General features: G+C 37.3%; 1 protein-coding gene across 1 annotated transcript; it reads right to left on the bottom strand.

Annotated features, from left to right (window-relative positions):
• Positions 1 to 7,845: 7,845 nt before the first annotated feature.
• Positions 7,846 to 11,890, bottom strand: LOC116256770 (uncharacterized). Its single transcript, XM_031633249.2, has 3 exons — positions 11,450 to 11,890; positions 9,110 to 9,339; positions 7,846 to 8,608 (listed from the first exon to the last, which is right to left on the bottom strand). Exons 1-3 carry the CDS (start codon positions 11,763 to 11,765, stop codon positions 8,330 to 8,332), a joined length of 825 nt encoding a protein of 274 aa, XP_031489109.1. The 5' UTR covers positions 11,766 to 11,890; the 3' UTR covers positions 7,846 to 8,329.
• Between the last annotated feature and the right edge of the window lie 995 nt (positions 11,891 to 12,885).

Here is a 12,885-nt window from a genome sequence, read left to right as displayed (position 1 = left end):
AAGTTTGATTTTCTTTCTACCATTTAGGGTCAAGATTGGCGTCCTGAAAGGTTGAAGGTTCATGGTGAGAGTAGGTGTTGAAGACATTGGTTGACAATTTACTAAAGTCTATGTGTTTTTCAATAGGATGTTTGGAGCTAGAGTAACAAGATTGGAATAGAATGGATAAAAATCACTAAACCTAGATGGAGGTCACGTCACTCTAGAAGGTCTTTTTCCTTCAGGTATGTTGTTGTCAATAGTTTGGTTTTGTTGGTTTGAGTGTGTTGACTCACGATTTTGAGGGTCAGGACTACTCACTATAGGGTAAGAAACTGGTGGGATAGTGCTGGGAGGAGAACAATGAGAGGAGACAGAAGAAGACATAGTGGAATTGAAGCCATAAAAAACTGAAAAGATTCATTGTGGTTGTAGTTACTATGACTTTGCATCTTCCCCTCATAATAAATGGGTGTTGAAAAAAGAGGCTCGTCTTTGAAGAATTTAACATCCCATAAAATGTATAATTTTTTAGTAGTAGGATCAAAACACTTAAAACCTTTCTTGGAAGTGGAATAACCTACAAAGACACATTTGATGGTAAGTTTTTGCAACTTATTTCGAAACTGCTATTGAAGATGGTCAAGGCACTTGCAGTCGAAGACTTTCAAATGATTTACAGAGACATGTTGTTGGGTCAAATTTGCCATTTGAGCCATATTTTCAAGTCTCTCGTTGGAAAGACAACTAATTATGTAGCATAATGTAGCTACGGCATTTGCTGAATATTCATTTGGCATGTTCATGTGAAACATCAAGACACACATATTCCTTTCGATGACACCATTTTGTTGTGGTGTGTTTGTAGAAGTCGTTTGAGGCACTATTCCTTTGTGTGATAGAAAATCCTACAATACTTCATTAATGTACTCACCACTATTGTCAAAACAAATATGTTTAATCTTTATTTCAAATTGAGTCAAAATCATTTGATAAAAATTTTGAAAAATTTTAGAAACCTCATGCTTGTAAAAATTTTAGAAACCTCATGAAAAATTTTACCTCAAGTCGCATAAAAATTTGATAACAATTTTGAAAAATTACGAATTCACAAGCATCACATGATTTTGTAGAAATAGATAACTGAGGAAATAATGTTCTAACAATTTTATGAGAAGCATGGCCTAATCTAGAATGCCACAAACCAAATTGTTCAGTAGAGGAAGCATGATTAAACAACACAAAAGTCTTAGGATGTAGAAAATGTAAGCTGCCTCATTGGATGCCTCTACCAATCTCCTTCTTTGATTCCTTGTCCTGAAAAACATCTTTAGCCGAGAAAATGGCAAGACAGTTATGTGTAAGAGTAAACTTGCTTACTAATAAAAGACTAGTAGAGATATTAAGAACATGTAGAACTTCATACTCATTACCACCATAAAGCAATTTCATGCGACTTGAGCCAGCAACCCACATTGCTGAGCCATCAACAGTAAACACAGGTTTGAAATTTTTAAAATTTTTTGAGATAGCTGGCTGGTTAGTCATGTGTTCATTGGCGTTGGAGTTGAGTACCCAATTTATGATAGGAGAATGTAAAGAAAAAGCAAATGATGCACTTGGATCGTCAATATGACTGCATCAGATAGTGGCTTGCCAACAAGATCCCAACATTTGTCTCACGTGTGACCAAGTTTTTGACAAGAACATGCACTTGAAGTGAGATCAATTTTTAGGCCTATCTTGGGTGATAGACAAGTTGTTCATTGATAGACCTTGCCCTTTGGAAAGATATGCAACCTTGTTTGGATGCTCAGTAGGTTGAACATTGAATATAATAAGGTTGGAAATCATTAATTTTCTGCGAGTTTCTTCTCACTAGATCATCCACCAAGAAGTTTAAAAATTTTGTCTTCTTCAAGACGTTGTTGTTGTACCTTGAGATCAATAGTAGGTGGCTGATACATAAGCATTTCATCAAACATCCCTCGAATGGTACCTACGTACATATTAAATGGTTTATCTTGATGCATAAACCTAGTAATTTCATTTTGCAATTCATAGATGCGGGTAGTGTTACTTTCCTCATCGTTGACTTCTTTAATGGCATCCTGCATTTCTTTAGCTGTTTCCATGAACATAAGCCCCTTACTGATTTGAGGATCCATGGAATTATATAACTACAGCATAACTATGTCATTTTCAGACTCCCATTGTGCATACTTAGGGTCAACAGGATCAGGTTTAGGTGTCACACCTATATCGTAGCCGACTTTTCCTTTACCATTGAGAAAAAACTTTGCTGCCTTGGTCCAGCTGATATAATCGGTGCCTAAAAACAGAGTCATGGTGATCTTGAGAGGATGGTTGTCTTGCATCACGACTTTGGAATTGCTGGAGCCACCATCATTATTATTTGGTGGGAACGAAAGACGAATAAATTTCAGTATTGAATGTCATGACAACACAGAGATAGAACACTCCATGATCTAAAGGCATTGCTCTAATACCATATCAACGATTGAAGAAAAAACAACAATCTCACACCACACGAGAGTTAACTTGGTTCTGTTGTTCCTGCCTATATCCACAGGTGAACTTTTTCGGACTTTTCTTTTTATTCTTGTTCTAACTCTTTTGGTTCTTCTTACAAACATATAATGAAGGGAATGAATTGAGTACTACAAAGGAAGGAAAACAAGATAGGGAAAAAATCTTCTGCACAAGAGAAAAGTCTACTAACTTTCCTCACGCCACAAGCTAGCCAGGTGCCAATCTCTGCAAATGGTGCTTGCAGCAAAGAACAAGAGCTGGGATTTATTCATGGATCTCTTCCACAATCCTCTGTTGATTCATTTAATTTTGTACCATGGATGAGATGCAACATTGTCTTACCATAGGTACCCAATTCTCTTTGTCAAGGCATTGCTCAGAGTGTTATATATGCGACGACTGCCTAAGAGCTACGGTCTGATCTTCATGAGCGTTTTACTCAAAGTGTTGCTCCTAAAAAGGTTTTAGATTAAGAGTGCCATTAACAGACTTACTCAAGATTCTATGTCCATTGCTGCTTATTACGAAGCTTAAGTCTCATTAGGATGAACATAAGTTTTATGATCCTTTACCGACTTTCACTTGTGGAGCAATGAAGCAAATGACTGACCTAGTGGTCCTCAACAAACTCAAGTCGCTCATCAAAATTTCTTTGGGAGTGATGGAGGTGGCTAGAGAGAACGGTCCGATGGCTTGGATATGACATGTAGACCTCACTTGGAAGAGGATGCTGGCCTCCTTGATATCAGTACTACAACTAAGGCTTCTTGTGCCGCTCTTTCTTTACAAATTTGTTGCAGGAAAGGTCCTTGAACCATGTTCATAAATAGCAAATATTTGTGTGACCATTCCCTGTGAACTAAGAGGGACTATAGGCATTCTTCCTGGCTCATGAAAGGGTTTGCAAGGATCTCTATTGACCTCCCAATTCGATGAGGTAGACATTTTCATTAACAACACACAATTGATGCACCGTGTCATATGGGAAGCATCCGCATTTGTCGAAGGTGTGGTTCTAACAACCATGGGCTAGAGTAAAATGGCTCAACAGCCTGCGAATGACAATTCGCAGTAGAGTTCAGAGTGGACATAGGCCAGGCAAAGGAGAACCAGTGTTTTCGTGGAGGAAAGAAGGGACACACCTACAATAGATAACCGGTTTGATGCCCTTAGGGGGGGGAGAGAAGAATGACGGCTGTCTAAAGGGGGATGAAAATATCACTGAATGGACAAAGGGTCTACAATAACTAAGCAGAAGTTGTTCCCAAAAATCTAGACGAAATCCCTTAGAAAGAATAAGGATAATTCGGGTGAACCAAATGAACCTCATAAAGGCATATCTTCCTCCCAGCTTTGAATTTAAGGCTAAGGAAGTGGAAAAGCGAGAGCAGTCTCCTCAAAACCAGGACACTAATAAAGGAACTAGACCAGCAAGGAAATCTAATGGTTGTAGACTCAAGGTGAAGTGGAAGGAGGAAAAGCAATGAGAGGCGGAGAGGCGCTGCAAGATATTAGCAACTAGTCCTAGGGCATCTTGGGGAATGAGAAGTTGGAGCCAAAAGGAAACATATATGTAGGTGTCTATCCTTTGAGGCCTTGGGGAAGGAGGAGGCTCTTACGACTGAACCATGCAATTCATTTCATGCAAGGTAAGGGGTTAGGTGTGGCCAGCAGCCAGTCAAGAGTTGAGGCACATTCTAGATAGGTTCAGCCCAGCAGCCATCATTTTGCTGGATGCCATGCTCTCTATGGAAGAATTTGAAAGGTTAAATACTTCATGAAATTGTTATGCTTGGATAGACAATGCTACTCATTATGTGGGTAGACTGCACTTCATGGTAGGGTTGAACCCATCTATAATCTTAGGACTACGGATGGATCTTTCTACAATGCAAAAGCAGATCAGAAGGCACCAATTTCCTCATAGGACTCGAATGAATGGCAAATTCAAGGACATTAACACACGACCCTTTGTCTGTTGTTGCGGGGCTATGGGGAACCTTTCCTTGTAATGGGGACTGTAACGCCAATAAGACATCGGAAGGATAAAACTAGAGCCCCTCCTAACCAAGCCTCATGTAGGAACTTTAACAAATTTTTTTGGAACAATAATTCTTTTGTTTTGGATGATGCAGATAAATAATACACTGGGTCTAATAACAAACGAGGTCCAGGGAAAATTTTATGTAGACTGGATTGATGTTGTGTCAACTAGCTTTGGAAGAGTACATGGGGCCCTATCACAAGGTTGAAAGTTTGTGAAAGGCATTTTTTTTTTTTATCACGGTGCACTTTTGGTGAGACTCAATGCTTACTCCTGCGCACAAAGCCAAAGTAATAGAAGAAACTTCAAATACTTGAACTTTTGAGGAAAGAAGAGCAGGTGTGGTGACTTTATGAGAGAATGTTGGGATGCAACGTGAGACGATGCCCGCTGATTAAAGTTTTGAAGAAATTAGAAAAGGTGATCGAAACGTTCCTGGTGGTGCAAGCAAAAGGTGCACAATGTATCTCAGAACATGTCAAGGCAGAGGTCCTTGGCACCTTAGAACAAGTGTTTCATATTCATGAAACAATACTAGAATTTCTCATCTCCCAAACGCCTTGTAAAAGTAAATAAATGGCAAGAAGAGCTATGCAATTGTTAAGAGAGATAGTTAGCATGACTTCCAATAAACGGAAATTTAGCGTGACAAGACACAATACAGCTCATCATGGTCAGCATCTGATAAGCTGTACACAATTTGTTTCAAGTAAATATCACGTCTGGAAATGAGAGAACACTGTCTATGTGGACTGATAAGAAGTCTTGTAGTGATGCCTAAGTGCTGAGTCTTATCACTGTCGCCATTTGATGAGTTGTGAACAGATTTTCCAATCTCTGAGAAGAAAAAGGGAGACATCGGACGCAACTATTGACAAGACTAAGCGTTCAAACAAAGTTACGGATAAGAGGCGACTTCGATATTATCCCACTCTACAGCGGTGGAAGGCATAAACACCTAGTGCCACCTGTTGTGGTTATAGGTGGAATGCCGTAACAAAGAACCTATCTTGCATGGTTACTATATAGTAGGTCAAGACAAAGGGGTTTAACATCATAAAAAAATTGAAAAAAAAAAGATTTCCATTTAATTTGTTGCCAAGAATTGAAAATAGTCGTCGATGCAAAATGAAACAAGAAGGTAACATATGATTTCCATTTAATATCTCATATAAGGATGTCAAAGGATCATATTTGAATGAATTGCATCGTTTGCTATATCTAAATTATCATATGTTCACATATTTGGATTCAAGTACCAATGAAGAAAAGTCTGATACCAATTACCACACCTGAGATCGATTTTTTAATTCCCAATTCAAGTTCAATCACATTCTCACCTTTACTTTCAAATTTAAGTCTGAATTGACTTTTTAAATGCACAAGTAAATCTGAACCGCATCATGATACTTTCAAAATGTATACATGTTGGATAAGTTATGTTTATTTAATTTGAATCTGGAATCATTTGGATATTTATTTAAAATGGAGCAAATTTGAATCCAATCATATGTCATTATCTAAATTTGAGTCCACTTCAATTTCTTAATTGAATGTTAATATTTTTCTTTTTCATATTTGACATCATTGAACATTCAGCCTGAATCCAATCCGTATGAATCCAATCCGTTGACATCCCTAATCACATATGTTTGACATAAAAAGGAAAATAGTTAAAAAATCTTGGAAAAAAATTGTAAACGGACTACATCATATGTATTCTGCAATGACTCCAAAAGGTGGGTGGAAAATCTGGTGGATGGAAAGCGTCAACATGACGCAGCCAAGGCCCCACCTTCCCCTTAAAAAAACTTAAAAATTTAATTTAAATTTTAAAACATTTTATTTATCCTATATAAAAATTTTAAAAAAATATATTTCAGCCCTTGTTGAAATTTTTAAACCCCCTTCCCCCACTCAAAAAATGTCTAGCTTTGGCCCCAAGTCTGAGGCTACATTATTCCTTCATTTATTTCGTAGTCCAATTCATCGCTAGTCAAGGGGAGCAGGTTATATATTCTAGATCATAACAAGGCGCATCTTGAGGATTGAAATAACCAAAATACCCTCACTAATTAAATGGAAGACCCCTCACCCTTAAGGGCAAAAGTTGCATTCATTTGAGAATTGGGAAAACATGCTTCCGACATTGATGAGTAGAGTTTTCATGCTTGTAACGTGAGTATAGTTTGCAAAGAACACGCCAGGAATTCGTATGAGGAGAGAGAAAACATTAATTTGGAGAATTTAAGCCCGTTTCTGGAAAGTTCGATTTGTGATTACCATATTCCATAACAGGACTATTCCCACATATTTTTGCAAAAATAGGGTTCAGCCTTAAAAAATACTGCATTAGTCCAATTTGTGAAAAAGGGATTCCATTTTTACAAATTTGCACACCGAACGCATAACTTACTCTGTTTCCGTTTTAGCATATACATATTTTGCTCAAAAGTGGCTCCTTATACTTTTCACATGTCGCCTCCAATTTTTTCTTCATTCTTGCGTAAATTTAAGTTTAATTGTAAATTTCTTTAAAGCATATTTATATTATTTTATAAATACTTGTTTGAATTAAATTTGAGCAATGGCAAAGCAAAGTTCGTACTTTGAGCAAAGACCGACAAATCAAATGGCACAAATTTTTACCTAGGAGAAGAAAAAAATCCTTCTCCATTGACTTGGAAGCTTTGCCAAGTCGAAGCGCTTTAAACTTGGGCTAGCAACATGAAGGTTTCAACTAGAAAAATCAGGAAAATAAAGAACAAAAATCTCGTTCGTTTTTGTAGTTAAATTAAAAGGTTAAATGGAAATTTCCCTAATAAAAATGAAAGTGACATTTGAACGAACCCATTCCTTTTGCATCTACTTAGCCAGATTTTCCTTTCTTTTTAATATTTCATTAGAAAGACCATCAACGAGTTTTTTTTCCTATGACATCAATGTTGAACGATTGAACAATTCATAACTAAAATATACACACGCGTAACAAACAATTTTTAACTATCTAAAGATTTCACAAATATACATAAAAGTTCAGCCATAATAAAAGAAATACTAATAAACTTTTCAATATTGCCAAACACGACATAAGTTTTCCCATAGTCAAATCCAAAAAATCCATAAGACCATTTTATCAAATTCATAAAAACTGTGGAATTAATTATAAATGTAACCAAGTTCCATTTTGCCCTCTACAAAGTAACTTCACATGTATAGCTATTTTTATTAATACATACATGCTTCACTTGAATAACTTCCACCATTAATGAATAAAAATTGAGAACTTCCCTAATAATTGTAAGACGTATTAGCATAGAGTTAGCTGCTGACCAGCAACCTAAGTTGCAGACAAAACTGAGTCTGTTTCAGAGTACATTACATGAGATATCTCTAGGAATACAAACACAAAATAAAAATAGGTCGCCTACGCACGGCTGTACTCCTATGAGTACACACAATGACAACTCGGGCATCATGTATGGTCGAACTTGTATTAAAGTTGCATCCTCATAAGCATTCATGAACATCAATGTCTAAGCATCATGCCTATAACAATCCAACAATCGGAATACCAAAAGAATAAAATAAAAAACACAACTATAACATTTGCAGTACGAAGCTACTTTTCCTTTTCCTATCTCTTGTCCACCCCTTTTTTCTCTTTTCGGGCTTTGACTCTTCCATGAAAGTGGTAGGTTCCTTGACATTCCTGACATGAGAGGATCAGAGAGAAGAATAGGTGGATATTCATCATAGAGAAGAGTAGATAGGTATTCCGGCCAAAGTAGCACCAACATCAACAATGAAGACATTGCCGGTCACATAGTCGGAGGAGTCATGGATCAGGTAACGAACAAGTGAAGTCAAGGCAGGGTCTGAGGTGCCAAAAGTTTTCAAAGGATTAATCTTCTCACCAACAGTAGTCAACCATTCTTTCTTCATCAGCTCAGCAGTGATACCAGACTTGAACAATCCAGGGGCGATGCTGTTCACTCTAATGTTGCAGCTTCCCAGCTCTAGAGCCATCAACTGCCAAACAAGAACTAAACCTTTAATCCCATCCTTGGAAAAATTTTAAGAGAAATACACAACCTTCTTAGTATAAACCAATGAAGCTTGGAAGGAGTATATCACTAACTGCAGACAAGCTTTGTGATTGAAAATATAAGATTCAATAGGAAATACTGTATGAAAACTCAAGAAAATAGATAAACTGTGTAAAACCAACAGAAGCTTCAAACTAATGCAAAAATTTGAATATCAGGTACTGATGACATTCGGCACGAATTAATGAGTTCTTGGAGATAACTTGGTGTGATTTCTATATTGAGGTTCTTTTGTTTTCCTTTTCAACCTTTCAATAAAGATGGAACATAAAAAGGAGGTTTAAGTCTCAAAATGCAAGTTTAATTAAATAAAACAATTCCTAGAAAATACATGTTGGAGTATCAACTTGTGACATGAATTACCCAGAAAATGAATGAAAATATGAATCATACAATAGCCTCATATAACTACTATTTCTTGCACCTTTGTCATAAAATTTACTCCAGTCTTTGAAATGCCATAAGCCAATCCTCCAGGCAAAAGACCACGGTTCAGGCCACCAATGGAAGAAATGTTCACCACAGACCCCTTTAGTTTTGAATCACATATACGTCTACAGAAAGACCTGGATACTAGCCAAGTTCCCTTTAAATTAGTATCCATTGTTTGAACCCATTCTTGCTCACGCAACTCTAAGGAGTTAGACACAGTACCTGTCAGAACATGTATAAGACATATATTAGAAGGCTATCAGCCTAAACATTCTCCTGACATGTGCTGCTCATCAACAAAAAGATAATAAACTTAGAAATATATTGATTACATTCGCTGAATGAAAAATGTGATACATGTATACATAAACCTGATAAATTTAACAGCCTGCTTTAAAAGAAGGAACAAAAGTATGGAATTTAAAAAATATATAGAGACCACAAATTTCAGAAAACTATTAAATTAATATACATAGACCAAGTCAGAACCTAAAGTGCTTATCTTGAAAATAATTAAGTGAATTTATGAATTTAAGACCCAGACCATGGAAGTATCAGAGTCCAAGTTATATGCAAATCTTGAACCAACTGCATCTTACTGTATTGAATGGACAATCAAGGAGAAACAGCACAGTAACCATTTGATCATGGATTGATGCCTAACCATTGATCTTTTGATATCATGGTCTCATTTTTATCTGGAGAACTCCCAGCAATTTCGCTGCTCTCTCCATAAATCCTACCATCAGTAATATCCATAAAGGTTTCAACGTTTCACTCAAACACATGTTACTCCTCAAACACAATGAATATGGTTTGTGCTTGGCCAAGAATAATAAACAATAAAGTAAAAAAAAAAAAAAAAAGAGCAATAATATTGAAAACCACAGGAAAGAAGACTGTGCTGAACAATCAAAAAACATATCAAGAATTCACAATCATAGAAAAACCATGCCTGTTCTGATCTCATATCACAAAAATTTCAAATACAGATATCATCTATAAACTAGCAAGTGGAATTTCAATTTCAAAGCACAGCTTATTTTCTATTCTCTATAGCATCAATTACTTTTGAAGACAGGCATTGTGATGCAAGCTATCATTCAGAATCTCATATATAATGGAGTGACAACTGACAACCGACCAATCATGTCTTTGCCCTTAACCAATTTCAAGTTATGAAGCATTTGCAAAATAACCTATTTTTTACATGTAGGCTCCTGAATGCAGAGATATTAAGATCCTTCTTACTGGTCCTTCCTTACTTCTGTGCAAGGATCCAAGGCAAGGCCTGTGTCTGTACATAATCTTGACAGCTACCAGGTTGCCACAGAGTAGTCTCAATATCCCAAGCTAAAAACAGAACTTAATTCATTGGAACAAATCCCTTTCTTTTAAGAAGCAAAAGCAACAGAGCCGTCATCTAGTTACTCAAGTTCATTTTCAATATGACGAAGGGGAACATTATACAGCAAATGAAAGACCAATTATAAAGTTTTTTTTTTTCAAAGAACAAGCATTTTTTTTCCTTTTTTTTTCTTAATGAAGGAATATGGTTTAAGAACCGTCTTCAATGAATTAAAATGTTTTTCCCTCTAATTACTTGCACCAGCGTCTAGATCTGGCCAGATGAGATCTCCGCAAGGGCAGGTCAACAAAGGGACGACCATTGATGACATGAACCCGATTCCTCTTTTACTAACTCATGTCCATCTTCCGGCAAGCAACTTCCCAACCTATACTTGTTACTCAACACGAAGATCATCCTCTGTTTAGAGGACCCAACAAACATCACTCATCCTTCTTAATCCCAGATGTATATTCTCATTGTATCGCCGCCATCAAACTCTACCCAACAAACAAAGAGAAAAAAACAACCAATCAGATTTCCAAAATCTGAATCAGTTGTTTTCAGAAATAAAGACATATGGATCAGGGACTCTCTTCCGTAATCCACCAACTCGTAAAGAAAAAATCCAAAAAAAAATAGAATTTTCCTTTTTCTTTCTTAGGTTACCTTCCCGAATAATTTGCGCAGGCAGATGCGAGACTAAAAATTCGACAGCAGCGAAACCAACACTCTGAACTACTCACCATTGAGCACGACCAAAACAATGATCAACAATTTAGTAGAATCCATGGCTACATCAAGAGTCGCTGTCTTATCATAAAACTAGTTAAAGACGCAGAAACTCCCCAATCGCCAAGGCCGGAAAAAGGTTCATGATTCCCCCATTTGCATGCACCAATTAGTCTTTGACTCGATAATTCAACTAGAAACGAGAGATAGAGTCACGGATAGACCTTTCGAGATCAAAGACAGATACCATACCTCTAACGCCAGCATTGTTGACGAGAACGTCGATCCTGCCGAACATTTCCCACGCCGCTTGGACGGCGGCATCGACCCCGTCTCCGTCCTGGCTGATGTCGAGCGTTACTGCCGCGATTCTGCCAGGCTCCGGCGTCGTCAACGCCGCAACCTCCTCGCATAAGGAGCTGAGGAGGTCGGTCCTTCGGGCAGCGGCGACGACGTGGCAGCCGGCCTTGGCCAGGTCGATGCACAGCTCTCGGCCGATGCCGGACGATGCCCCCGTCACCATTACCACCTTCCCCTCCAGACGACTCCACGGCTGCTCCGACTCCATCTCTCTGAGTCTCTCATGTATTCCCCGGTGGAGTGACCGGAACTTATAGGCCGAGCGTGCCGCCCTCTCTGTCTCTCTCTCTCTTACCTGCTTGCCGTTGTATCTATCATTTATTGGAGATTTTCTCCATAAACGCAATCGACGCCTCCCTAGGTCCAACCAACTGCTTATTTGGATTTTTCCATGTTCATCCTCTATTCAACGTCGAATCTTCTTCTTCACTTTCGTTTTCTTTCTTTTTTTCAAATCTATGCTTCAAAATTCAGGGTAGTGTCTTTTTGGGTAAAGGGCATTTATATTTTTAAATTTTAAAAGAACCTAATATATAAATAAGAGCTAAGCATATGAACAAAGATAATTTTTTAACTCAAGATCTTATCTAAAATCTCTTTTATCTCAAAATCGAAGAATAAATGAAATGCTCCCATTGCATCTGCCTAAAGAAAAAAAGGTAGAAGTTTCAGCTCTCACTCAGTAGATATTTCGTTCCCTCTTTATCTAAAATCTCTTTCATCAAAAAATCGAACACTCGATTTCACTACCAAATAAAATTGATAGTTTTAAGATTCTGAATAAGTGGCTAAAAACTTTTATTTGGAGCTGAGGTTGGTCTGACATTAATATCAGATCACCTTAACAGATGCAGAGGCAGGAGGGGTGTCGTGTGGTGCGTGTTCCAGTAACCTACTTTGAAACATTCAATTTTATAGTTGGATTTAGGTATACTTGAATCCAATTATATAGGACAGGCCAACCAGATTCATGTCACTGTCTTATAACTTTAGGTGGATTTGGTTTTTAACTATATATTTAGGATCTTATGGAAAAAAATTCTAGTTTTGCCCCTAAAAGACACATAATTATGCCTAGGTAAAAAGTAACAAATAGTCATTGCCTCATGAATTTACCCTAAAAAATGATAGATTTTATGAATCTGTTTTATTTTTTTTAATAAGTTTATGAGACAGTAACAATATTCCATTGATACCAGACAGCCCAAATGAACAAATTTTAGCTACGGCTACGAGTAGCTTCATCAACCGATTTCCATGACAATGAAATCCCAAATTGCCCTTAATAAGATGAGCGTATTATTTACTTCAAATAAAACCTATCGTCT

The sequence above is a fragment of the Nymphaea colorata genome, chromosome 6, assembly GCF_008831285.2.
Source record: "Nymphaea colorata isolate Beijing-Zhang1983 chromosome 6, ASM883128v2, whole genome shotgun sequence".
Classification (NCBI taxonomy): Eukaryota; Viridiplantae; Streptophyta; class Magnoliopsida; order Nymphaeales; family Nymphaeaceae; genus Nymphaea; species Nymphaea colorata.
Note: the sequence above shows the minus strand (reverse complement) of the source record. Positions and strands in the feature narration are given on the sequence as shown.

Excerpts from the sequence above, each read along its gene's own strand:
- LOC116256770 (XM_031633249.2), bottom strand. The coding sequence starts at position 11,765 with ATGGAGTCGGAGCAGCCGTGGAGTCGTCTGGAGGGGAAGGTGGTAATG. Across the intron at positions 9,340-11,449 it reads CAACAATGCTGGCGTTAGAG|GTACTGTGTCTAACTCCTTA; the intron begins GTATGGTATCTG and ends ATGTTCTGACAG. Across the intron at positions 8,609-9,109 it reads GAGTAAATTTTATGACAAAG|TTGATGGCTCTAGAGCTGGG; the intron begins GTGCAAGAAATA and ends CTTGTTTGGCAG.